The sequence below is a fragment of the Strongylocentrotus purpuratus genome, unplaced genomic scaffold (assembly GCF_000002235.5).
Source record: "Strongylocentrotus purpuratus isolate Spur 01 unplaced genomic scaffold, Spur_5.0 spur5_scaffold_6, whole genome shotgun sequence".
In the NCBI taxonomy this organism is placed as follows: Eukaryota; Metazoa; Echinodermata; class Echinoidea; order Camarodonta; family Strongylocentrotidae; genus Strongylocentrotus; species Strongylocentrotus purpuratus.
In genome coordinates this window covers 14,823,166-14,850,832 of record NW_022145612.1, presented here as the reverse complement: position 1 = coordinate 14,850,832, position 27,667 = coordinate 14,823,166, and the positions used below count along the sequence as shown (strand labels likewise).

The 27,667-nt window shown below is 35.9% G+C and overlaps 1 protein-coding gene across 9 annotated transcripts in view; it reads left to right on the top strand.

Annotated features, from left to right (window-relative positions):
- Window positions 1-5,890: 5,890 nt before the first annotated feature.
- Window positions 5,891-27,667, top strand: part of LOC583995 (microtubule-associated protein 4) — a 54,450-nt gene continuing 32,673 nt past the window's right edge. For all 9 annotated transcript variants that reach the window (XM_030972347.1, XM_030972346.1, XM_030972344.1 and 6 more), the window contains exon 1: window positions 5,891-6,360. In XM_030972347.1, coding sequence (XP_030828207.1) covers window positions 5,913-6,360 — 448 coding nt within the window. In that variant the 5' untranslated portion in view covers window positions 5,891-5,912. The remainder of the gene's footprint in view (window positions 6,361-27,667) is intronic.

Here is a 27,667-nt window from a genome sequence, read left to right as displayed (position 1 = left end):
ACATAGCCCTGGATCAATGTTGACATGGATGGCACCTTTACTGACAATGTCCCTGGGTCCTATTCACACAGCCACATAGTCTGTTGAGAGTTAGATAGGTGTTAACTCATGTACTTCCAACACAGCATCAATGCCCTTCTGGCTCCAAACAGACGGTAGCTTCTGCTGAGAGCCAGGGGGACATCAACCCACATCCTTTAACCAAGAGTTAACATGCTTCTCGCTCTCAACATATAATATCGTCTACCACAAGGTGTTAACTCCTAACACAAGGTTAATGTCCTTATGGCTTTCAGCAGATGATGTGCAATATTTCCAACCACCTTTTCATGTTCCTTCTAACAATCTAGATGCAGGAGTCAATGCACTGTCTCAAAACTATCCCCAGTCAATAGAAGTAAAGAGAACTAAAGATGGTTTCATTCTTTTGGATAGTTACCAATTTTGCCAAATTGTCTTTTTTAATAGTAATTTTGAGCGTTAAAGAATCACTTGCTTTTGAGCAAAAACTGCCATTCCTAAAATAAAGGTGATATAATGCTTCTCTTAATCATACCAAAAAAAAAAAGAAAGAAATAACACTTTAGTGTATGGTTTCATTTGTGGTTATGATATACTATTGATTGTAATACATCAATTTTCAGATAGAAATTAATTGAATCTCTTGAATCATCTGTCGAAACACAGAAATATAAAGTCCAATAGTGTATATGAAAGCAGTTAACAAAAGAATAACTGAATTGTTATACAGCATTAATTAATTAATTAAATGACTAACATGATCCTTGTAACAATTGTGAATGTTGGCAATCATTTTTTTCATGCCATATTGTGAACATGCAAATACAATGTATTTATGTTTTTAAGTCCCATCTATTTGACTTTTACAATGAAACCTAAACAAGACGGCATATATGTACCGGTACATGAAGATTTTACCTAAAAACTTAATTCACTGTTTGGAGGCAGTTGCCTGCCTTAAATTGAATTCAGCTCTTTGATTTCATTACTGACTTTTATTATGTCTCAAGTGTGAAATAGGTCAACAAAGATTCTATTCTGCGGTCCGTCTTGAAAAATATTGTGTCGCTCAACCAAGGCCATACATTGGAACACAATGTATCGTGTGATGTATAGACTTTACCTTAAAGATATGAAAACATATGTGTGCATACAAGGAAATTGTTAGTGCATACATTTAATATTTCATAAATTATTATCAGTACTATTTTATATTTTAATTAGAAATAAAATAAAATCGAGTACACCCAAATTTATTTTGCTTGAACAAGTTTTCAAACAAAGTCTACTACAGTAGAAAAAAAGAGAAAATAAATCAAATATATTTAATTCAATTAATTGTCTTTTGTCTTGTTAAACTGAAAATAATCTTCAGAAAAAAAGACTGTTAAAAAAAAGGTTGCCCAAAAGGTTGCTGTACATTAGAAATAAATATATCAAAAGTATTTGAATTCATTGCCTTTTTAAAAAATGGGAATGTTTTCAGAAATACAGTATAGTATTACAACTAATTGCAAAACTGTGTCTGCTGTACATTTCAGAAAGAAGAGGTCAATTATATTTTATTGAATTACACTACTAATTAGAACATGTAAAGAAATAAAGTATGCTAAGTGTTAAGCAAATTAAAAAACAAAGTTAACAGTACTTGGGACAACAAAACCTCACTGATTAAATTATGACTCAAACTTTTAATGATAAGATAGATAGAATTTTGGCGGGGCATGTTCATCGGATAATTGGACACAACATGAGAAACATTTCTTTTCAATGTTCAATAATTCAATTGACAGGGATGTGGCTTCTCTTACAGGAAGCATCTATTTAATATCATGCTGATTGAGAAGCTTACCACAAACTAATACGTATTTTTCCACTCAGGGAATATGTTTTTGTATTCCAGCACAGGAATAAAAATCGATGGTTTGTATTTCATGATTCAGGTACACTCCTTGCTGTCTATTAATTTCACACCTTACATAATTAGCATTGACTGAACAAAAAACCCACATCAGATATGTTACCATGTGGGGATAACATTAATTCAAGAGAACTTCAAATGCTAGATTGTCTGGTGAAATAGCATCAGAGAGGTAATTTCAGTCTAGGCTGAGTATTTTGTACTTGCTTGTTTAAGAAAAAAAGAATAATCATGATTAGCTCTGCATGATACATTAACTTCATAATGAGCAATAATGGATATGCAAAAGTGATGTTCTTGTAAAACTTGTAGCATGAAGAAGTCTTATTGATGTAAGACAAATTGAAATGAAAATATGGGAAAAGGTAAACATTTCTGGACATTTTTGTCAAAGTGTTTTTGGAAGAATGTGGAAACTCAAGAAAACATATTTACTTTGAACCTTTACTCTTGTTGTTGAATATAGCATATGAATAAAACACAATAATAAAATCTTCCAGCAAATTTGAGGAAAAAAAAGCAAACCTTGTTACATACCTAGAAAATATATTTGATTGAAAAAGAGCGCTTCTAATCTCAAGAAATCATATAATATGAGAGTTTGAAATCAGGTTCTTTTGAGATCCAGCTGTGCTCATCACTATTCAATGACGCAGCCTCTAACGAGGTATCTAGTCACCCTAGGTGTTTATGCCACGCCACATTAGTGCCCTATTCTCTGTTTGTACCTTCCCCACCGTGACACTGCCAGTGGGATGTTTGTATGCAGCGATGTGACGTGACTGAGGGTGAGGTAGAGATCCGAGAGAGAGAGAGAGAGAGAGAGGGTGGTAGGAAGAAAACAAGAGGGAGAGAGGGAGGGACGGAGGAAGAGACGGAGTGAGGGAGAAAAGGAGCAACAGATGGAGAGGAAGAGAGGGAGGTTGAGGGACTGTGAGAGAGAGAGAGAGAGAGAGAGAGTAAGGAAAAGTTTGTGTGTGTGTGTGTGAGAGAGAGAGAGAGAGAGAGGAGTGGGAAATTGATAGCCATTTTTTATTGCCAAACATTTTTATGCCTCCGCCACCGAAGGTGGTGCCGGAGGCATCATGTTTTCGGGTTGTCCGTCCGTACGTCCGTACGTCCGTACGTCCGTCCGTACGTCCGTACGTCCGTCCGTACGTCCGTACGTCCGTCCCGTTTGACCGTTATCACAATATCTCAAGAACCATTTAAGATATAAACTTAAGACTCGGGAATAGTATTTATCACCATAGGAAGACGATCTGATTAGATTTTGGAGTACGTAGGTCAAAGGTCACAGGTCACAGAGGTCAACTTATGAAATTCCTTGTATTGAGTTTGTTAGCGCGATATCTCAAGAACCATTTGAGATTTAAACTTCAAACTTAAGGATAGTATGTATCACCATAGGAAGACGATCTGATTAGATTTTGGAGCACGTATGTCAAAGGTCAAGGGTCATAGAGGTCAACTTATGAAATTCCATACATTGAGATTGTTATCACGATATCTCAAGAACCACTGGAGATGTAAAAACTTCAAACTTAAGGATAGTATGTATCACCATAGGAAGACGATCTGATTAGATTTTGGAGCACGTAGGTCAAAGGTCAAGGGTCACAGAGGTCAACTTATGAAATTCCATACATTGAGATTGTTATCATAATATCTCAAGAACCACTGGAGATTTAAACTTCAAACTTAATGATAGTGTGTATCACCATAGGAAGACAATCTGATTAGATTTTGGAGCACGTAGGTCAAAGGTCAAGGGTCACAGAGGTCAACTTATGAAATTCCATACATTGAGATCGTTATCGCGATATCTCAAGAACCACTGGAGAATTTTCACTTCAAACTTAATGATAGTATGTATCACCATATCATAATATCTCAAGAACCACTGGAGATTTAAACTTCAAACTTAATGATAGTGTGTATCACCATAGGAAGACAATCTGATTAGATTTTGGAGCACGTAGGTCAAAGGTCAAGGGTCACAGAGGTCAACTTATGAAATTCCATACATTGAGATTGTTATCATGATATCTCAAGAGCCACTGGAGATTTAAACTCCAAACTTGTTTAAATTGCTCTATGGCGGAGGCATCATTTTCGACTGCGCGCAGTCAAAATTCCATCTAGTTTGGTAATGAAATCAATGTTGTGGTTAAAAACATCTTTGGTGCCCAAGGGCAGATCTAGAAGGGGGGGGGGGGCACAGCTCTAACAGAATCTGACAAGCACCAAAAACAAAGGTTAACACAATTTTACATGATAAATAATCTATAATCTATGTGTTAGTTAGAGACTTAAATTCATCTCAGAAAACTACATTTAATAAAATTGATCCACTTGTATCAAACATGAAAGGGATATGGAGCAGATGAAGGAGCAAGTTGAGAGAAAACTTTTAATAATGAATAAAAGATATGAGTTTAAGAACCTAAATGTGTTTTCAAATGTACTTTTTATATAAAAAAATAAAAAAATAAGGTATTGGAAGCCAAGTCTTTGAGTCAGTTAAAGTCCTTGCCATGGAGAAGTAATGCATTAGGGGATGGGATAGGGAGTGTCTCAATGTAGAACATGGATGAATCTATTTCTGACTACTAGCTGTCACCTGGATCATAAAGGTCAAGTTTCCTATCTATCTGGTGTAAACAGCATGAAGTTAGGAGGATCCAAGAGGGAAATTACATTCACACCTGACCATACCGCCCTTGAGCAAAGGTTCATTAAAGGAACCAGTCAATCAGTAACAACAATACATTTCACCTTGTTAAATTAATTACTAAAATAAAAATCAGAAATAAAAATTGAAATTGAAATAAAACATTAACAATGATCTCAATAACATCCAAAATGTAAGAATGTTAATCTGACTATAACAATCCATGTACATTGTGTAATTTAAATGAAATAACGGTTATATTGTTGCTTTGTATGGATGAATGTATGTTCTATATCATTTTCCAGAAAATTTGTCTTCAGCTTTATGGATATTCTTCCCAACACACATACAGGAATGCACACACACACCCACACCCCACACAAATATTATAGTTGGAATCCACTTTCGAGAAATCATTCCCCTTTTGAGAACATTATATTAAAAAGAAGAAAAAAAATTGACAGAGAAAACTGAGCTACCGGTAGTTAACCTCTTCTTCAAGGTAATATTGGGATACTCGACAACTGATCTATGACTATCGGTGATTAATCTACTCTATTTAGCCTTATTAATCCCACAACATGATGCTCTAGTACAAGGGTAGGTGTCTAATCAAATTAGAGGGCCACTCATCATTGCCACAAATGGCAGAAACCGCAGTGAGGCTCATATTGATAACAAAGGGACTAAAGCAACGAAACAGATCCTCAGAGGTAGTGGAAATGGAGGGTGTAATATTAAGTACATGGAAAGTAAAAGTCCATTTCATAATGAAAGTGATGAAATAATGAAAGTGATGAAAATAGAGAAAGGAATGTATCACTGCAATACATAATTAAAAGAAGTAGAACTACATATGCCATTTGAAATGTCTGTTTTCCTTTTTCCTGATACAGTGTAATACATTTGGTGTTTCATCATATCACGTTCAAACTACATAAGTAATACATGATAGAATATACATAGTATTTGGTGAATCTGTTTTGTGAGAATGTAATTAACAAATATTGCAGAGAGAAATAGAAGAAAATTACGTAGAATCTATTGGTAAACACCTAGTCTATCACAATACGGTAATCATTCTCTGTAGCATTTCTCTAAACGGCACAGCACATAATTGCATACACAATTGCTTATAATCTTTCTACCATGGCTAATTGTTACTCCTCTGTGCACTGATTACTTTTCCAGAAGTGCGCAACGCTCGAGTGAAGAGTTTTTACCAAACCTATCCCGTCCCCTCTCTGCTGCATCCATCAGACGCTCCGAAGCTGACAGGCAGACAGACAATATCCTATGATGGATAACCCAGCAGAGACTGGTATCCTCTCCCCCGATCCCTTCTCAAACCCATACGAGGTGAACAGCAATGAGAAAGTCTACTCGGAAGGCACCACAGGCAAGGTAGAGACCGGTGGAGAGATGGAGAAGACGATGACTTCCGGAGAGACAAGGGATGCTGTTGGCGGCGGCGTCATGGAGGAAGATAGCTTCCGTAGCGCTGGTATCGACGGTAAAGTTGCGACCGATGCTGGGAACGGACTTGGTGATGGGGAAGGACATGGTGACGGACATGGTGATGGACACGGTGATGAGGATGTGTTGATGGCTGATGTAGATGTGGAGGATGGCTATGTAGGAGGAGGAGCAGGTGATGTCCAGGAGGAATGCATTGGTAACGGAGGCTTGGATCAGGCTCAGCCAGCTGTTGTGGAGAATGGAAAACAGAATGGCAGACGATGTGGTAAGTGGATTTCTTTTACTTAAATATATAGTTTGTATTGAAAATATTTCTTGTAAATTTTCTGGTTTATATTTAATGGTAAGATAAAGTTTGAACTTAATTTGATATTTTTAAAATAGTGATTTTAAAGTAAACTAAAAGTGTACTAGCTATTAACCTATTAAACGATATAACTGGTATGACCATTACTACAAACCAATACTGAGACGCACTGTCAACCAAGGAAAGGTCAAGTTTGAGAATGTTAGAGATGATTTTGCTTTGTGCAAGTGACTTACAAGTCTCTAGCTACTACTCATATAGACTAGATGAACCTGCATTTCTTCATTTTGGGGTTTAATTAACATCATTCAACTGTTGCTGTGGGTTTTTTTGGGGGGGGGGAGGGGGGGGTGGGTGGTACAACTGAAGTGCACTTTGTTAACTTGAAGTATACAGCAAAGAAACTAAAGAAACAAAAATTACAAATCCTGGGAATCATTCCTGATTAAGCCAGTAGGCCTGTAAGTTCAATATCACAAATTCAGCAACTTTTTACAGGGCTCAAAGACATCTCTCTTCTCCTTGAAAGTTGAAACATGAGTATAGGTTGGTTACTTCCAGTTTTCTTTCTCTGACCTTTCTGGTCAACGAACGGTCATCACCCCTCTGTAGCTTGCCTAGCAATGACATACCATATCCATGTCACGTTGAGTATCAATTATACTGAATAAATTGAGTTGTCCTACATCTCCTCTTGAAGGGGCATGCATCCAAGAAGATGAGGAGAGCAATCTCTTTTTATCAAGCATTTCATGATTGGATGAAGATAAAGAATGGAGGATCATTTCTTTGATTATCAAGTGTGAATGAACTCCTTTATTTACACAGCTAATCAGCTTCTTACGTTCATACAAAATTTGAGAACTTTTATCAGTGTCAAAGAGGATTGTGTTTATCATGATCATCACCAGGTGCAGCATTGGTGTTTTTTTTTTTTTTTTTTTTTTTGGAGGGGGGGACTTTATTTTTCATGAGGTAAATAGCCTAAATCACAATTTGGTAATAGAAATTTGTGGAATATAATTATTTTTTACAGCTTACTCTAGAATTTAGTCTGACCTTTAAGTGAAAATCTTGATATGCTAAGTCTTAGTTCTTCTCATTTCAGTGTAGGTCATTGAGTGTGCCACAGAAAAATTACTTCTTGAAAGTTCTTTTTTCCATCATAAACAGGGAGCAGCTAGTGCACAGTAATTGAGTCCTCTGAATGGAGTACTCTTAAACATTGAACAATTTCACTCTGCTTCCTTCATTGACAAAGTGCTTCAGCAACCCTTAATTCGATATGTCTAGGAAAGGATTTCATCATAAATTTCCCTTTTAGCCATTGATAAAAACGGGTAATCCTATATACCTTAACCTAAATAACAATGGACAGGTGCTTCTGTGTAACTATTCAGGAAAATCTTTTAAGAAAGGGGGGTTCTCTAAACTGCTAAGGGTCCCTTTGTGGGCCTCTTTTGTTGAGAGAGACCTGTTTGTTACTTGCATTCTTAGAGCATGAACCATCTCGCTCCCTCTGTCAATGTCGATGATATCATATGTCTTCACTCCTTCCAGGTACTTTGACATTGTCTGACCTCTCTTAAGTGAACAACTTAGCAGTGTTGTTCCAATTACTGACAAAAAAATTGTTTCTCATATACACAGTGAACCTCCCTTCCCTTGCAGTCCAGCATTTCAAGGTCAAAGGGAGGTTATAACATATATTTATATTGAGAGGTGGGGATGATGGCAGTTTTGTTTTTAAAGAATTGCATTAAAATATTGAAAATATGCAGCAAATGGTTTGTATGTATAGGTCTCATTTATTAATTTTATCAATCATACAAAACAATTACAATGTTATATAGAGTGTAAAATACACAGAATCTGTATACACACATATATGTGATTACCGGTAATGGAAACCAAACAAATGATTGCTAAAACTTGTAAGGCAAGTTCCAAAATACACACAATACTAAAAAGTCAAAATAACACAAATAAGAACCCCCCAAAATGAGGCAAAACAAACTGTGGAGACGCATCTCTATATTTTCTTATTCAATATTTACTTTGACAGCGTATAAGAAGGTGGAACACTGCCATGGTAACCAGCAGGCAATATAAATCTGTCTATCGATCATGGATCACCAACACGCAGTCTAGCAGTTGATCACAACATTTTCCCACACTTTCATTTCTCTACATTATGATCATAAAGATGAAATGAAACTAGAGGCAGGTGGCCAACATGCTTGGATCGAATCACTTTCTTTCTGAGATAAGATAAAAGATGTTTTAAAGGGATGACTTGGATAAAAAAGATCCCCATATATTATATTTTCTGACATAATCATGAAAGTAGCAGTTTTTAGTTTCGCTTGGAATGCAAGAACGTAAACTTTGACAAGTTTTGATACAGAAAATAAATGCTTAGTGAGGGAGAGATCGATATATATCTTTATAAAAAAAGGAAGAATTTTGTTTTTATTCAGATCATCTTGAAATATGATAGATATCCTGTTATGAAAGGAATACCCTTATTGTAACTACATGCAATTTTGCTTCCAATCATGATAAGGACTGATTTCCAATAAATGTACCTCAGAAATTTAATTTTTAATTAGTTTTACGCAAACCAACAGATGCATTTGTCTAATATACTTTTTCTGTGAAGTAGATATTTTATTTCACTTATAATTGCGCTATATTTAAAAAAAACATGGTTGTACAACAAAAAGTATCATTTTACATACCATGAAAATAATGTTTGTTATTTCAAGCTAGAAAACAGGTATGTCCACATAAAGGTTTGTTGAAAGGTTCTTTATTAAATGTCATAACATGAACTAGAAAATATCCAGGTTACAGCAGAACAAATGTAAATGCTATAATTACAAGAGAGAAAGAGCAAGATCGAAAGAGAGAGAGAGAGAGAGAGAGAGAGAGAGAGAAAGACTATAATATTTTAAAGATGGTATATGTTCAAGTGTGATATTGAGGGAATATTTTGTCTGCATTCTTCTAAGTATTCATTCACTTTGTTTACTTCTCTATCTCGAAAGCTACCACAGTTTTTCTCAAACTTTGTGCGTCATCAGGAAGGTATTTTTCAATGTTTATGTCTTGTTTTCCCACCACCTTAGAATAGCGTAGGTGTATGGGAAGAAACAAACCCATCTCATATTTCTTGAGGATTTGAAAATGAAACCACTGACGTATGTCTCATATCATTTTTTTTTTTTTCTTCCATTTTTTGGACCCTCCAACAGGCCATTTATTGAAAATCAATCTCAAGATAACATATTTGAACACATGTTCCAATGAATATCATACAATATTTCATAATAAGATATACATAACGAATATCAACCATCAACCATCAACCATGTCTCATATCATGGTAAAAAATTCTAGATTTTGTCAAGGGGTAACTTAATTACCTTACCATATATACATAGTATATTTTGTAAATCATGTATATGAGATCGATATCAATAAGGTCAGCTGAATTTATTTCCATTTTTAAAAGGTACGTTACAGGTAATTTCGATGCAGTAACTAGTACTAGTATGTTGGGAATAACATGTTGAGGTCATGTTAGGGTGTGTGTGTGTGGGGGGGGGGGGGGAGGGGTGTCATTTAACATGAGTTTTTAGGTGTGTTCAGCAGTCTATGCTGGATATACTGGGGACCAGGTTGGGGGTGGGGGTCTAATGGTCATCTGAATGCCAAACCTTTCTTCATCATTTTTATTGGCAGTCAAAGCTGAAAATTTTCAGACTAAGTCGGAGAGAGTGAGAAAAAAAAGGGGGTTGGGGGGGGGGGGGGTTCCTATTAACCTATAGGCCTAGCACTTAAGTGTCTCCTTGTAGTGATATTTTATTTCATATCTTTTTATCCAGATTGTTGTAAATTCTTGCTCTGGATTAGAAATTATGCAGAAAGTGCAAAAAGAGGGGTGTCTTCTATCTGTTCACCTGTATACCATACCTTTTTTTGTGATTGTGTAAATACAATTTTCTGCTCATGCTCCAAGGGGGGGGGGGGGGGGGGGGAGGGGGGAGGCTGTTAACCTGTAGGCCAGACATACAAGCCTCCCTTTCTCTGTATTTGTAAGCACAGCCTTGGCTGAACCACATGCTCCATCTCATCTAACCTGTAGTACTAATTCAGCACACATTTACTGATGAAGAAGTGATGAAACCTGGCTCTGCTACATTACTCTGAATCGATTGATTGGTCTCGATCTACTGGGCTGACATGCATTAATGTGTTGAGAATATGGAGGGAGGAAGGCTGCTTTACTTACTTAGTAACAATGTTATATGTGAACTAAAGTCCAAGGCTTCGATGAGCTTGAATATGGATGAGATCTGTGGAGGGAAAGAGAGAGATTAACAGACAGGGGAGTGAATCAATGAACATAAAATATTGGGAAGGGGGAAGAAGAGGATTATTTGGAATGCTACATAGCATTTAAAACATGTAAAGAATAGTTGAAATTCATTATCATATTAAACATGCATAATGTTTCTTGGTACAGACAGTTGGACAATATTTGATCATCAGATGATGTATGAGTGTGTACTCACACTCTATAATGATCAAAACAGTTAAAATATAAATCCTTTTGGGTTCAATTCTAATATTTCACTGGTTTCAATTTATTTCCATTTTTTTCATCTGACAAAATAAATTGAAGCCTGTAATAGTGAAGAAGGAGTTTTTGGATCAACTGTTTTAATCATTATATGTATATATATAAATATAAGCTTTATATAATTGTATGAAATGATTGTAAGGTTGTAGGAGAAGGAAGGATGCGTACAGCATACATGTATAAGCATTCCATACGAACACTAGCTGCTTCATTAAGAATTCAAATAAAAAGACTACGTTGTTAAAAGATTTTAAGCAACCTGCATGACGTAGTCTGCTAATCCTTAATTCCTGAAGCTTTGATTCTTACAAACAAAAGATTTTGATCCTCTACGATTCGTGTGAAACAATGTTTATGGATAACTTGGAATATTTAACACGTACAGGAGAATCATCTTTATTTCATGACGTTCACCCTTTAGTTTTTGCATCCATGTAATTCATCTATCCAGTAGTGATGTAAGCTAGGCCTGTGCAGTAATGCCACATACATCCAGAATAATCTGTTAAAGATTCATGTTTGGCATTTCCAAGTTACCATACTACACTGCGGACGTCAGGGGGCTCGAGGTCTAGGTAGAGGTAATATCAGGGCATTGACGGATGCCCAGATTAAAAGCTATCCTGTTTGCTCCATTTGTTTGTTATTTTTCTCCTCCATGCTCTGATCTATTCATAGCTGTCTTATTTCCCTCCCACTGTCATCACTGTAGTTCACAAGGGCACCAAGACGAACGAAAGTCCTTCTGTTCACCCTATGATGACATAGTATTAATGAACATTGAACTTGACATTCTATATTGCAAGGGATGCCAAATATTTTGGTTGACATGTGTAATTAGAGCCAAAAGGATGTTAACTTGCCCTTCTGGCTCTCTGCAGAAAAGTGTTAGTGGTAACATTGCAAAATCACAGTCAATGAAAAAAAAATGATGGTATATGATCTGCCAATGAACCTATACAATCACCCATTTTTATAATTCATCAAAGTGTTATTTTCTTGCCACATTTCATTAAGGAAAGCCATAATTTCTTTGACTCTTACCAACCCGGCATTATACGTTTGAAATACATTTGAAATATAAGGTTCTTAAAAAGTTGTAACAAATGTTGAAAATGAACATGATTTTTAAAAGACAAGTATGAAAATGATCTGTAATTATACAATTTAATAGTGTTCTTGACGTGCCGTGTCTGTTTTCCTTGAATATGCAGAGGAGCCAACTTATAGGACAATATTTGGCCATGAAAAAAATGAAAATCCTTAAAAACATGACAAAACAAAAGATCTGTCCTGATATAACTATTTTGTATTCAATTCAATTTGAAAATAAACAAACCCCGAAATTGTTCTCCAAATTCTTAGCATAGAATATTTTACAATAGAGAGATCACCACATTTAGTAGTTTGCTTATTTAGACTTCCTGGGGTATCCCAATTGCATGTAATTACTGATATTCAAGGAGCGGTATTAATTATGTCTTTAATTAATACTTCCTCTCTTTGCTGTTTGGCAATATCCAATTTAGCTGAAAGTTGGTGTCAAGTAGTCGTGCATGATTCTTTTCAAGTTTAACATTGCTGACATGGAACCGTTCGTCCTTGTTTTCTTGTGAGTCATGGGTTGAATTGACAGGAGTGTAATGTCATACTTGACACTGAGTTCAGTTTCGTTATGATCATAAGGTTTGTCTTGAATTCATTTAAAGCACTAAACAGGTTTGTTACATTATGTATAATGTAAAAAAGTGAATATTTCTCAATGTACTTCCAATAGTATAGTAATTTTTAATTTTTGTATTGATGTGTTTCTGAAGCTGTTATCTCCCTGACATAATCATTTCTCTACTGGGAAGAGAAAATAATTCTGTTGGCTGCCTGGAAATGTTTTCAAAGAATTTCAGACTTTAATAATGAATGCCTTGGAGCCAATTTAATAAAGTCATAACATTCCATTATTACTCACTGTCACTTTTAGAAGTCGCCAGCTAAGAGAGCTTATAGTTTCTCAATTAGATAAAACATTTTATAAATCTAAATTGATTCAAAACTAAAAATCAGTCTCATCCCCTTCAGGAAGCAGACAGTTTTAAAGCTCATATTTGTTATTGTTAGAAGGAGGAAATGAGGTAGCGTGATATTGTTACTATGGTAACACTTTCTTATCACCACAAACATGACTTGAATGACAAATCCAGTATATATGCCAGTTACATGAATATATGACAGCAAAGACATGCATGCTGCCAAGAATACCCTTATTGTGATGTGAGATTAATGTCATATATAAACTTCTAGTTTATGGAGTTCATGGAGCCCATAATAATAATAATAATAATCCGTTTTTTATATAGCGCTCAATACACCGATCCAACGATGTGCCTAAACGCTTTACAGATATATTATTACCCCGGTCATCGGATTCAGGCTTACCCGCACACAATGTGTGCACATTTTCCACTCCCTGGGGAGCATGCTAGCCAGTCGCCATTTTACAGGCGCACACTTGCTCGTTCAACCACATGAACGTTCGCATCCTACCGGGTACCCATTTAACACCTGGGTGGAGAGTAGCAAGTGCAGGTAAATATCTTGCCAAAGGATATTAGTGCCGTGTCGGGACCCGAACCCTCGACCCTCGCATCTACAGTCAAGCGCCTTAAACCACTCGACCACGACACTCCCGTATTATAAATCTTGCAGCATACAATTTTATTGGGACTGGCAAGATTAGAGAGGGATCAAGAGGGTTGAACTGTTGTCATAGTGACTGGCTTTAAAAAAAAAATGGGGGTAACAGAATGGAAAGCAACAGGAAGATTTTTGTGGAGAAAGTACACTGATTATCCTTGAAGTATAACTGTAAAAACTAAAAGACAAAATAAAGTGGTACCTGTACACTTACTCTATCCTTAAAGATATGATGTATTCAAATGAGAGTGGAATCGCATGATACAGAAAATGGGCATGCAAGATAGATATAAACTTTGCAATGAACTATAGTTTTATCAAATTTCATTACAGTTGCTTGTAATCTCAGTGTTACAGCGCACAATATTAATTATTCTTAAATCTGAAACCTCAAATTTAACCTTATATTTGCTTGTACATTCTAGAGAAATTTGCTCAAGTGTGTACAATTTTGTCTTTTAGATGACAAATGGAGTGGATGTTTTGACATCTCCTCGGGATGTTGGTGATTCTATTAAATGGAAAGTAATGTATTCATCTCAGCAGCTTTCCTTCATCAGACATGCAAAGTCACGTTGAAGCAGGGGAGGAAGGATAAGGGATAAATATTTGCAAGTTTAGATAATCTCTCTGCTCTACCAGCAGAAACCAACCGTTAACAGTTATAGTTACCTGTAAGTTTTCCTTTTTAATATTTCCTAGGCATTCAAGTAGTTTTTATATAAATAAGTTGTGCTATATAAATTCAGCATATCCTTATCATTAAACATTAATTCATATCAACAATGAAAGATACACTTACTCCCCATTCACATCCACAGATATTGCAATTTATTATCTCCATTTATAAATCATTTTTGCTTTTAACTTCATAGTAAAATTATGAAGCATTTTCACAAATTTTCTAAAATCATTGAACAGGGAAACTTTGCTTTATACATAGCCTGTTTGTAATTTCTAAAATGATATTACTCTCAGTTCATAAGATGTACGTTTTGTATATTAGATCCATATGAATCCACATTGACAATGACTGATGAACACATGTCCTTCAACTGAAAGCCATATTTAAGGCTGGAGCTATGGATGAATTAAGCTCTGATTAAAACATTAATCTGCTCTAAGAGTGGGTCAAGGGAGAAGGCGAAAGACATATGTTGTCTTTTCAAAGCCACAAGGGAATAACTTGTATACGTTAACACAGAGTTAACACCCTTCTGGCAATGAATATGGTATAATGATGATTTAATCACCCAGATGTCAACAGTATTCTCATGGCCCAACAATAATTAACATTATTGATCCTAGAACTAATGAACTCCTCTGCCCATTACAGCTAACAGTCTGTATTTTAAGGATGCATTTACTCTAGTAAATTCTGCTGTGAGATATATTAATCAATAGAGTCAGTCAATAATATTACTGGGGCTGTGAATAGCTTTTATACAGATAAATGTTGATCTATAAATGCCCCCTTTTACAATAATAATAATACCGATGGTTATATGGCTTGGTGGATAATTGATGAATATGCTTAATTTGTGTGGGCACGAGGGTGGGTAATGTGTGGGCGCATACATGTAGGGAGAGATTGCAAAACAGAAAGAGAGAGAAAAATAGGAATGGGTAGAGATAAGTTGCATGTGTCCAGTTGAAGGTTTTGACAGTATAGTCCAAGTGTAATATTTAATTCTGTCGATTGTCACCTTGTTGGGTTATTCTTGTAATATGATGAGGTAACAGAATAAACAAGGGGACTTGATTAAAACATAAATTCAAGTGAGGGCCTTCTATAAAATAGCGAAATGTCAAATGAAATAAATATGGTATAGCAAATACGTCATTCAAAGAGAGAGAGAGAGAGAGAGAGGGGGGGGGGGGGGGGGTAAAGAGAGGGGGGGGGGGTAAAAGAGAGGGGGAGAGAGATATTTAAGTATGAGGATGTTATAAGAGAAAGCAGTAAAGCCAGATGGGAGGAACATCAAGGTAAATAGTCGTGGGGGTTAAGTGTTTTTCACGAAAAAGATGGAAAACACTAGTCGTATAGATGAATCATGCCGCAGTGCATACTTTTCACCTACCGACGCTCTGTCTGGAACTTTATCTAGAAAAGCATCATCTTCACAAGGGTTGTTGATTCAACTAGAGAGAAAAATGCCTAAAGCAAATACTTAGTTGCATGCATATGTCCTTGCTGGTTTTCTTCCATACTGGATGGGCATGTGATATAAGTCAAGTTGTGTAGCACTCATTAGAAAATTCCGCCATGACATTCGGGCATCAGACAGGGGGCGGAATGTAGAATGGCAGTAGCCTAGCAACTCTAACTCCCTTGCGCTAGCTCGCTGGTACTCTGCATTAAATTATAGAGTTTTTACCGACTTGTTGCAGAAGCAAGAGCTCTTTGTTAATCATGGATTTGACTGGTGTGATAAAATGCCCAAATGGAGCTAATGATTTATTGTATAGACTCCCTATGTGTAATCTACTATGCCTTATGGCTGGTTGTATATTGGTTAACACAATTCTGATATTTTCTTAGATTTTAGATTTTATATGTATCTGAAATGAAGTGTCATTGAAAATTAAGTAAATAGATAAACATTCCATACCTGTTCAAGCTTTTTTGTAAGGGTTCCTTTAAAACACAATCACTACAAAAGTGATTAAAGTAGAAATAAAAAATAAAAATTTCAACATTAAGTCATGTTGATTTAGCACTAATTCCTCTCAATACATTCTAAATGAATGCGAAACCTTTTCTCTAATTTGAAGGTTTAAGTATTTCATACCATTTATAGTCTTCATTTGATCCATAAACATACTGGAAATTTCTCAAAAACAATAGACAATGAGTGTCTTTAACAAAACTATGTCAATTATTCAGATCATTTTCCATTCTTGATCATACCTATATTGTCTCGGCCTCAGGGCAAGTGATTTCATCTTCAAAAGATGTACAATCACAGTAGGAACATAGATACAAGACCAAGTTTATTTTTGGTTGTGATAATGATCAAGATGGCCGCCTTATAAAGTCGTCCCTCCTCCCTCTGTCAGCAAATTGAATTATGTCAAGCATTCTGGTCTTCTCTCTCTCACTCTGTGGCATAGTCAGGCATCCACGGTGGTAGAGACAGGGGCACTCCCAAGGCATCCATTTATTTGAGTGGTGTAAATATGCCTGATGGAAAGAGAGCTGTGGAATAATGAGGCAGGGCAATTGCTTAGGAGGAGGGGGAAGGGTAGAGGATGGAGGGTTGTAGCCTGGTAGGATGGTGGACTGATACACTAGCTCATGAATTAGATTCTTATCTAACATTTGTGATATGCAAACACCATATAGAAAGCAACATTTCCTGACATAATTTATTAGATTAACAGGCATGAAAGAACAAAGTTTTTAAAAAAAGTGCAAGGGGGAAGCTCCCCGAAAAGATTGCAAATGGCGACCTACACTCTTGCCTTTCTAATCCCCTGATTAAAAGTGAAATTTAAATAGGACATCAAGTACCCACTGTTTAATCCATGGGCTTCCCCACCGCTGTTCTCCCTACCTATCAATGGCCGCCCAAGCCTCGCAGGTGCAAAGGAAAGTGTCAGAGCAAATAACAAATCTGTGTTATGAAGACACCAAGCAGATGCTGTGAAACCTTGAATCAGTATACCAGTACATCTTCTATAATTTCTCAAGTTTTTTGTATGTGACTGTTGCTTGCAGTGCCATCGGCTTGTACTTGAACTAGATATTTAATCACATTCTCGATCCTTCTTGCTTGTTATTTTTCCTATACATGACTTCCTGCAGTATGGCATTGAGTTGACAGCAATGTATATAGTCTCGGGCAATGCATACTTTGTTTTTACTATGTTTTCAGGAACTGGAGCATGGTACATCTTAGGGGAGTGAGAAAATTTAGTTGTCTGCAGAGCAATATTTATTTTTGTCTTCTTCATATTTCATTTGTTTAAACATGGTAAACATATCAGCTGGTGGTTCTTCTTCAACATTTCCAGGGATGAGATAAGAATACATTGAATATAAAAACAACATTATGCACTTAGGCCTATATACATACAGAGCAAGAGATAATCAGAACTATGCATTCATGACTTTTTAGGTATTCAATTTGGGCAATGATATAAACTCAATTCAGTGTTACCCACAGAGATATATATGAGAAGAGCAAACACATACGTTTTTTAAAATAATTTGAAATGCAGTTTTAGATAATTTAAAGCCATTTTATAGTCAAATTTTCTATATGGATTTGCAACGACAAAATATATTCAAGGATGTAGATTTATTATTCAACTTATAACATTATATATGCTAACTTTTTGCTTTAGATTTTCCAGGATGCTCATTACAGAATTGAATACATGCACAGTTTTAATACTTTAATTTCTGTTTAAACATTAAATAATTCCTCTACCAATGTAGTATTGAAAGCAATTTCCTGGGGGGAAACAGTTTGAAATTCCTTCCTGTTGATATTTGTTGTGATTTATATATTTGCAACTTGTTATGATATGTGAACTATCACATTAGAGAGAGAGAGGAAAAAGTGGAGGAATGTGACAGCATGCATCCTCTATGATATATGAGAAGATGAAGCCCTAGTGTAAGTTTGCCATGACTGAAAAGTGGTATATCATTATTAAACCACTAAAGTTGTGATTCTCTCCCAGCAGACCAGTGATATTTGACACATCCAATTACATCTTGTCAAACATCCACTTTTGCATTGGAAGCTTGTTTTATCCAATTAGGGATTTATCCATCATGGAGCGCGTTTATCTAGGCTTGCCACTAGATATGTACATATCGTACCCCACTATCGAACCCCACTATCGTACCCCACTATACGATCGTGATTTGCGGGATGTCGCGTTTATCGACCCTTCACGATTCAAAATAAAGGCCTTGTGTCTGCCCAGCTGTTTTGACCCGGGAAGCAGACAGTTTCTCGTGGGTCAACTTTACACGTATGCTTGTACACAACACCTGGGTGGTCATATTTGTATGTGAGGTTCAAAACAGCTTTGCGTTTATCGATCTCTCAGAAACGTGATTCTGACTGTATGTCACATTCAAAACGCACCTTTTTGCGTCTTTAGATATGCCCATATCTAAAGACGTTTGAAAAAGGCTTTGCGTTTATCTACTTCTAAATTTGCCTGAAAGACGTTTGAGAAACCTGATTCTAGCCAAAAATTTGCTAGATAAACGCAACCTAGGATGTCCATGAAGATTTATACACCACCATAGAATCAGGATGATGCCATTTTCTATTATCAGCTTACTGCGCAACCAAGTGTGTATGAGGCTCTATCTAATCTATCAATCAATTAGTTTGGTGCTGTTTGTTGATATGTACAGCACACCAGTAGTCAGGAATATACATACAGTATAATGTAATTTGGTGTGTATCTGCAGAGAGCCAGGGTGGCGTTAAATTATATTTTTGTAGGATGACTTAATGCCTTCTGGCTCTTAAAATAATTACCAAACATTACGATCAATCTTCTTGAGGAAGAATAAAGTAAAAAAACAAAGTAAATTTCAGATGACATCTCATTTATGATCTTTTTTTACAGAAATTATTCACAAGAAAATAATAATACTAGCCTCAACTTCAATAACTAACTTTATTAATATCACAAATGTCAAATTCCCATATATTATGTGTTACAAAAAATAAGTTTGAAATATATCCCCAACCAAATGATCTGCCTCCTTCTGATTTCACCTGTACAATGAATTTCCTGTGAGCAATTTCTAGAGAGTTGCCTGGCCTCTTTTTCTCCGAGGTTATCTAAAATTAGCATCCTATAGATTCCAACTGAATGATTATAGCCTTTCCATTTAATTTATTCATGGTTTCATGGATGTCGGGGCAGTCGAATGGATTCCTCCATCATCATCGTCTCTGGACCCGTGTTTTAACTCCACCATCTGTCATAAGGAGTTAATGTCTTCCTAATAGTAGGAAACCCAAAGATAGAATTCAGAGGATGGGACTTGGGAACAGGTGCAGCATTTGGTGTTTCTAATCCGGAATCCTGGTAGTATTTATGTGATTCATCAAAGTTGTATGTAGACTTAATCTGAATTCATAAATGAATGATAGAAATCCTTAAAAATAGAAGGTTTGTTAATAATCGAGCCAAAGCAGTTTTAGGGGGGGGGGGGGGGTTCTTTTTAAATGTTGTTGTTGTGTAGGCGTATAAATCTGAGATATAAATACCTCTGCTGACTTTTTATCTCATATTACTACTCATAACAAAAGTATTACCGTATGAGCTGGTTTTAGGAGAAGTTCAAGTTATTCAATTTAAGTCTTTCATTTCTTTTCTATGTTCAGCTTTTAAAGTGCACAATTTGAAAGACGAATAAAAAGAAACAAAGGTAAAATGATGTGTATGTAGCTAACTCTATATATAGATAAAAAAATAACAAACAATACATAATTGTGAGAAAGGAAGAGACCTTCTGAGAAATAGAAGTTTATAAAAGTGTGGGAGGAGAGAATAGAAGCTGGCAGAATTCAAAAAATGAGAGCTTGACATTTCAAAGGGGCGGAAAAAATTGTCTGCTAAAAGTCAGAAAAGGCATTTACTCAATGCAATATGATGGAGTTAACCCCTTCAGCTTTCAGCAGATGATATTGCTGTTTTCCCAGGGCCCCTCTGGAAAGTAATGAGATGGCTGTCACACTATACAGTGGCATGACGAATGGGCAATGTGAAGTAGTAATGCATGATAATCCTACATTCGGAATATATCTACATAATGGGTTTGGTATCTTTACATGAGGCATTTAAGGTCCAAAATTTAGTATTGATCATGATGCTGCAACAATAAGCTTACCCTTTGCCACCCACTCTCCTAGTATTCATAACAGTTCAATATTGTTATTTTCATCTGTACAGAGTGAGTCTAGATCTTACATCATTTTACATCTATACATGTAAGTCAATTAAGGAGCTGAAAAGGCTATGGCACCCAACTTGAAAGCAGCCCTTTTTACGGGTAAATAAAATACTGCTTGTGACCCCCTCCCTCCCCTATTTGGAGCCATGTGAGGGCATGGTAGTATTCCCATGGAAAAGGGATTTTCTTTCCCTAGTACCCCCTCCCACTACACCCCCTCCCCCACAATCATTCTCACAATTGGAGAGATTTAGATGGCAAAGATTAAAACAAGGGCCCCGGCTCCAGGGTAACATCAGTCATCTTCTGCATATTGCATCATTCTAATTACCAGTCATCATTTTCACACCATACTTGAACAGGCTCCAGGGACTTAATGCATCAATAATAGCAACAACAATGCCATGTATCAATTTCAATGGTTCAAAACATCAAGTATCACTCATTTGGAAGCAAGAGGTTTCATGAATAATATTTTGATGTGGGGAAAAATGACAGGTCTTTTGTGTTGAGATAGATGTGTAGATGCTCAACATTACCATGTGAAAGGAAAAGCAAATTGATCTGGCAAATGGTTCGAATTTTTACATGGTGTACAAATTTTGTTCAATTTGTATTCATTGTTTATGTTGTATGAATATGAGTTAGTGTCTTCATAGCATACACTTTTAGATGAGCTCTAATTGGATGAGAATTAAATGTTCTCCTTGACTCTTTTGGAAGAAAGTTACCCAAGTCTTGTAGGCTAATACAACAACTGGCTTTGTGAATATCGACTAGTGACTATTTCATTAGCAAAGTACAAAATGAAAACATTAAAAGTTTTTAGTTTTTTCCTTCATATCATTACACATGGAATCATACTTTTACTTCTAATCAAAATGAAGAGTAAACAGCAGAGTGGAATGTCAGAACATCAAGTATACCTCTCTAGCTCTGTGCTCATTCCCTATTTACCGTATTTTCATGAATCTTAATCTCAGTTCTTCTCCAAAGTGCTGGATATTCCCACAAGGCTTCTTTTCTTTCCCATGAGGGATTTGTCTGAGGATCCGAGTGAATTGAAATTCATGAGACTGACTTCATCTAGGTCAAGCAGCGTATCTCAGCTGCATCACATGATCAACCTGCCAAAGGACGAACGACGAGTGTGATGAAGTTCTCTTTTCAGGATGTAGATCCATCCAGGGAGGAATGTTGGAGAACATAGCACATTGTCAGAGACACGTGTTCCCCCATATGCGTGTGGCCCACGAGTAGATATTGATCTCAGACATGGGATTTCTGTCTGGTGAAAGAATTTGTCTCCCGTTCAGGCGAGTTTAATTAAGAAATCTGCTGTGCGCCCAGCAGAAGGGCCAGGTTACCCAGGTATGTGATATACTTGCTTGTCTTGGAAAAAACATTCCAAAGTGCTGACCATTGTCTGACTACATTTATCCAATACTCTGTATGCCCCAAATCACCCAAAATGTTAACAGTTAAAAAAAAAAAAAAAATTGAAATTCAACAACAAAAAAAGTGTTCAAAACCCTGAAAACCGAAACAGATTATGCTGATGAACATTTATGAATCATCCACCTTTTTACGAGAGTTGTAGTATTGGCCGCTTCTAGTACTGAGATTAAGCCTTTGCATTATCAGATTCTGGAATATGCCATTGAAGAAGCAATGAGTTAAGACACTGCAGAGGAGACTGCTTCTGATATGTGACTTACTTCATATCTAATGAAGTAAACTCTATATGCACACTTAAATAACAATGTGAGGTGATTGAAAGGGAGGAGAGTGCGGATGAAACCAAAGCATTTCTTTGCATATGAAAGCGACTATGTCATGCATTCATGTCTTGTTAGCCTGATGTTGACAAACAACAAAATGAAATATGTTTCTCTTTCTAAACACAATAGTTGAAGAACATAAATCTTGTCCGCTCTTGTATGCCACATGGAACGTGTTGTATAGAGAACGCTTGTCAGTAAACTGATTTACTCAGAGAAGGTTTTTTGTCTTCCTCTGTAGATTTTAAATTAAAATATGTCTTCTTGATTCATGTTGACTTCAGTGAATCAATTCTAAATGAACCAAGGACCTTACCTCAACGACCTCTCCATCATGTCTGTCTATCACCAGAGGCTTGACCTAATTGTCTGTTGACATGGTGTCAGAGTCTGGGGCTACAATCACGTCTACTTCACTTAAAATTATTACTTTGCTTGACTCTTATAAATATGATCTCATGCAGATCTCATGGAGAGACGCATCAATCTCAGTCAGTCTGCATGTTATGTAAGTAGTGTCTCCTCTCATACTAACCATAATTTCTTTATTTTTCTCTTGTCAGGGTGTGTGCATTGGGAAAATCAAATTTAAAAGTAAATAATCCCAAATGTTTGTAGGAATCAGTTGTCTATCCATACACAATACTATCCATCAAACAAAAGCCCTGCCATAAAAGAACATGTTTACAAAAATGCATACAATTATTCAGGGATAAAAATAGATAAAGAATCAAATGAAGGTTACACTACCAACTCATAATACATATTCAAGGAAAGTAATTTCCTTGTTAGGCACTATACCATGAAGGCTCATTGTGAATCCAATAATACTCCATCCCTTTCCCTGCAAAAGTCACCCCAATTGGATTAAAAAGACAGACTGCTTCTCGCCCTTAGTATTACGTAACAGCTTACGACAGATTAAAAGTTGCAAATCAAACCATTATTTTGTCTGACAGACAAGAATAGCGGCTATATGTATCTCACTCCAGTGGTGCTGGATATGCCTCGGACATTTAATTGATCTAATCAGTCGTGGTTGCAGGATCATCAATTACTCAATGATTTCATTCATTTCCTGTGATTCCAAAGGTCCATATCTACATTGATCTTTCTGTACGTTAATGGTGAGTTATTTTATGCAGATTGGACATTTCCTCGGTCCAATTAATGCAGTGATTTCAAACAAAGAATTATTTTCATTATAGATATTGCGGGGTAGGAGGGAAGGGGGGGGGGGGGGCATTTTCAGATAAGCAGATGGACATTGCTATGATAACTTCAAAAAAATGTTCTAAATTTATCCATTATGTTTAGCATTGTGTTTAACATTGGAGTAAAATATTTGAAAACATTCTTTCTGCATTCTGCATCAAATTCACTTTGAATGTCCATCTACTGCAAAGGATGAGAGTTATTTTGATTTTTTTATTTAATATTTACAACTGTCACAGGCCATCAGTCTGAAAGTTCCAAAGAAACTATAAATTAACAAACCTCCTAATTGAAAGATGTCATGTCCACCTGATTCTCATTTTGGAGCCATTTTTTCTTCTTCTTCTTCAGATATGAAGCTAATCAATCTTCAATTCCTGGATATTTTCATTTAGTTAAAGGGGAAAAAAAAGATTCATTGCCTGCAACTGAACCTATAGATCAACCTACATTAATTCTTGCTTGATTGATCTGGAATTTTGAAATTGAAAGTTTCGTTAGCACATTATGTAAATACATTAAATATTTTCAAACTCCATATTTCTTCTGATTCTAGGTTAATATTAATGCTAAAAAACACATCATAAACATAATGTATTGTATGCACAGGACAATAGCAATGTCTATCTATAAAAGTAATTTATCTCAAAGGTAAACTAATTTATATAACCAATAGAAAAGAAATTTTGCACAATCTCTATAAAATGCCAACAATATTATGTTTAGAGTCATTCAAATGAAATTTTATACATTCTTGTATAATTACATGCCATTGCTTGATGTGAAGGAGTCTTTAACTATATTTGGTAACTCTTATAGAATTTGGCTTATTATTACTATTTTACAATAACCATAACCCGGAAAGCAATTTCTAAACCAAATAATGACAGCCAAAAGGCCATTACGTCTATTTATGTGAAATTGTAGGAGTGAAAGCCTTTTGGATCCTGGCAGACAATACATCTGTAAAAAATATTGCCAACGTAATTGAGCAAGGCTGAGAAAAACATGGATGTTGCTCTTAGATTGCATCAAAATGTCTGTCGGTAGGGGGAAACAGAAAATGGATATCCTAGAGATACATGCAAAATTCCTCATGTGATGAGACACACGCAGATTTACGACGCAGGTAATTGCTTGAAACTGATCAAATTTGCAAACATTCCGCCTGCTCAAATATAAGTACATCTTGTCTGGCCCACCTGAGAATATCCTCACTGTAAACACACGAGTAAGATCTCCAGTTCTGCTAAATCATGTATGTGGGATGAGAAATATGGAAAATATACACCCTGTAATCATGATCTAACAGAACAAAGTCACAAATATCAGAACTATAGTTTTCATTTACTGGAAATAATCAAATTGGTGTGTACATGTTATTTTAATTTATTGGCACCTGCCTTTTCTTTGATTTCCTCACTCTATGTTTTGGCATCTATATCAATATTGGACCCTAATACAGATGATTTTGCATAATTCACTTCATGCTCAGTAATAAGGCACAGATGGATGTGGGGGTGATGGAGGCACATTTGCTTTCTAAAATGTTGACCATTCTTTGATTGCATCTATGGAACACATTTCAGTATGAACATCATCCAAATTTTGTAATGATAAAGACTATTACTTTAACATTACAAATTAACATATTCACATTTTTAATATTTAAACAAAATAATTTAATAACAAAATTGTGTTTGTGCCCTTCTGCCAGGCATATGGTAAGTCATTTTACATCTGATTGCTTCATACAGCCACTAAACCTTGGCCTCATTTCCCTCAAAAGAAAACTGTTCAGAGAGGCTAGCACAAGCCGCATCTCCTTCTTTTCTCTCTGGTGAAACTATGGCAGCCCATCGAGGCGCCCAAGGTTACCGATTGGTTGAAATTACCATGCTGCGGCTTAGACTGACAGTGCGGTACATGTTCATGATCAATACAACCAGACTGGGGATATAATAGCAAATTACATCTAGCTCCAATTCTCATTCGAACCGAAATGTAAACCAATTGTACAAATTTGATTGTTGAAACCCGAGAGTGGAACGATGAAGGTAATAAAATCATCATGCCTTTAAAAGGAAAGGTTATTGCATAATATGCTAAATACATATGTAATTTGAATTATTAATTGCTCACATGTTGTATTGATAAGTTCTAATTAGGAGAAATTTAAAAGGTTTGCTGAATGCTGTAGTTGCAAGTAGGATCCCACTCAAACAATGGACAGGACACTTGGACAGTTTTGATTAGAATGAAAGGAAGTAAGAACAGGAAGGAAAACATTGATATTAAGAGCCTTAGAGTTAAACTTCATATCCCATTTATTGTCTTTGAAATGACATACCGGTATTGAATTTCCTTCCACGATTGTTCTTCCTGACCTTGAAATTTCCTTCCTGTAGAAAACCAAAAAAGAGAGACAGTCCTTTGAGAGAAAAAAAAAAACAGAAAAGCATTTCACCTCATCCATATTTATAGGCATGTGACAGGAATAGAAGATGAAATGAAACCAAATATTATCGTATCTTATTGTATGTTGTTCTATTCCCACTATCTCATTTGTTTTAATGCATATTATGGCACATATGGAGAAAAAAATAACAAGAATTTTGAAAGCTGTCTGAAAGTTGCAGCCATGTACTATTACACACAATTGAATTTGTTATTGAACTTGATAAGTGCAGTGATAGTTCTTTTTAAATTGAAGATTTTATAAAACTCTTTACGTAATTAAGAAAACTACCAACATAGAATCACCTTTTCTAACATACATGCATTGTGACTCTCTTTTGACACTTCTACCAACAAACGAATGTTGGATCATGGAAGTGGGTTTGATGAAACATATTGTACTGCTGAAGTGGGACAACTGCTTCCACGTTGGAAGCTGAGAGAGGGAGCGAGAGAAGGACATGGGACAGGGAAGAAAAGAAGAGGATAGAGACGGATAGAGCATGGATGACTCATAGCTTGCTGCCTTGCTCTCCTATTATGCATGCACTGGAGAGGCAGGTTAAATATAGAAGCTCGCTCGCTCTTGTCTCACATTGCCTTCAAGCTGGTTGTCTTTTTCTCCTCACTAATGCATTTGTTTTGACACAATATGTCAAAGACAATGTGTAATATTTCAGAAGATTATATTGTCTGTTATTAGAAAGCCATTTCAATTCTTAAGAGAAATAGTAAGGACAGTGAAAACGTATGGATTTAGTTAATCTACTGACAAGAGATATTTGAAACCTGTTGAACCATCGTGAAAACTAGTGGGTACTTTTGTCGAAGTAAAGAACTTGGGAATTGTGAGTTAATGCTGTAGTAAGTGTGTATAGGTAAATGCTTATAAAATTGGTTAAATATTAGCATATAATTGACTATAATAAAAATCAAGAAAAACTTTCAATGGTGTAAATATCTGTAGGGTTTACATCATCCAAGTGTATACAATAATGACAACTGATATATTTTTTTTAAACACATGTGAATCAACATCATATTCAATTTGAATATAATTGATATTTTTCATAAAATTTACTTCAATGTGAATGCAAATTTCAATTAGGATGATGAAAGATGTGTGACACCTTCAAGCAGAAAAGAAAATGCAGATTTCCCAGAACGGTACGTAACAAGATTATAAAGACAAATATACATCATCTGCCACTATAGTTCTTGATTGAATTAGGATGAAGTGGAGCCGGACCTAATGCTAACCCCAGGGCTAATTCCTACCCAGTTTCATTCATTATGTCCATGATGGGAGACTCAAATCGTGCTGGTCAAACACCTCATTATGCTCCCACCAGCTTCTTCTATATAACCGCTCCTCATCATCTATAGGCAGACAGCCATTACAGGAGTGCATGAACCATAATAGCTCCATTATGTGCTATATATATGTATTGGGTAGTCTTGGGTGTCTCCATTTAAACCATAGAATAACAAAATGGTGTTTTATTTACTTCATTGATGGTAATAAAACACCTTCTA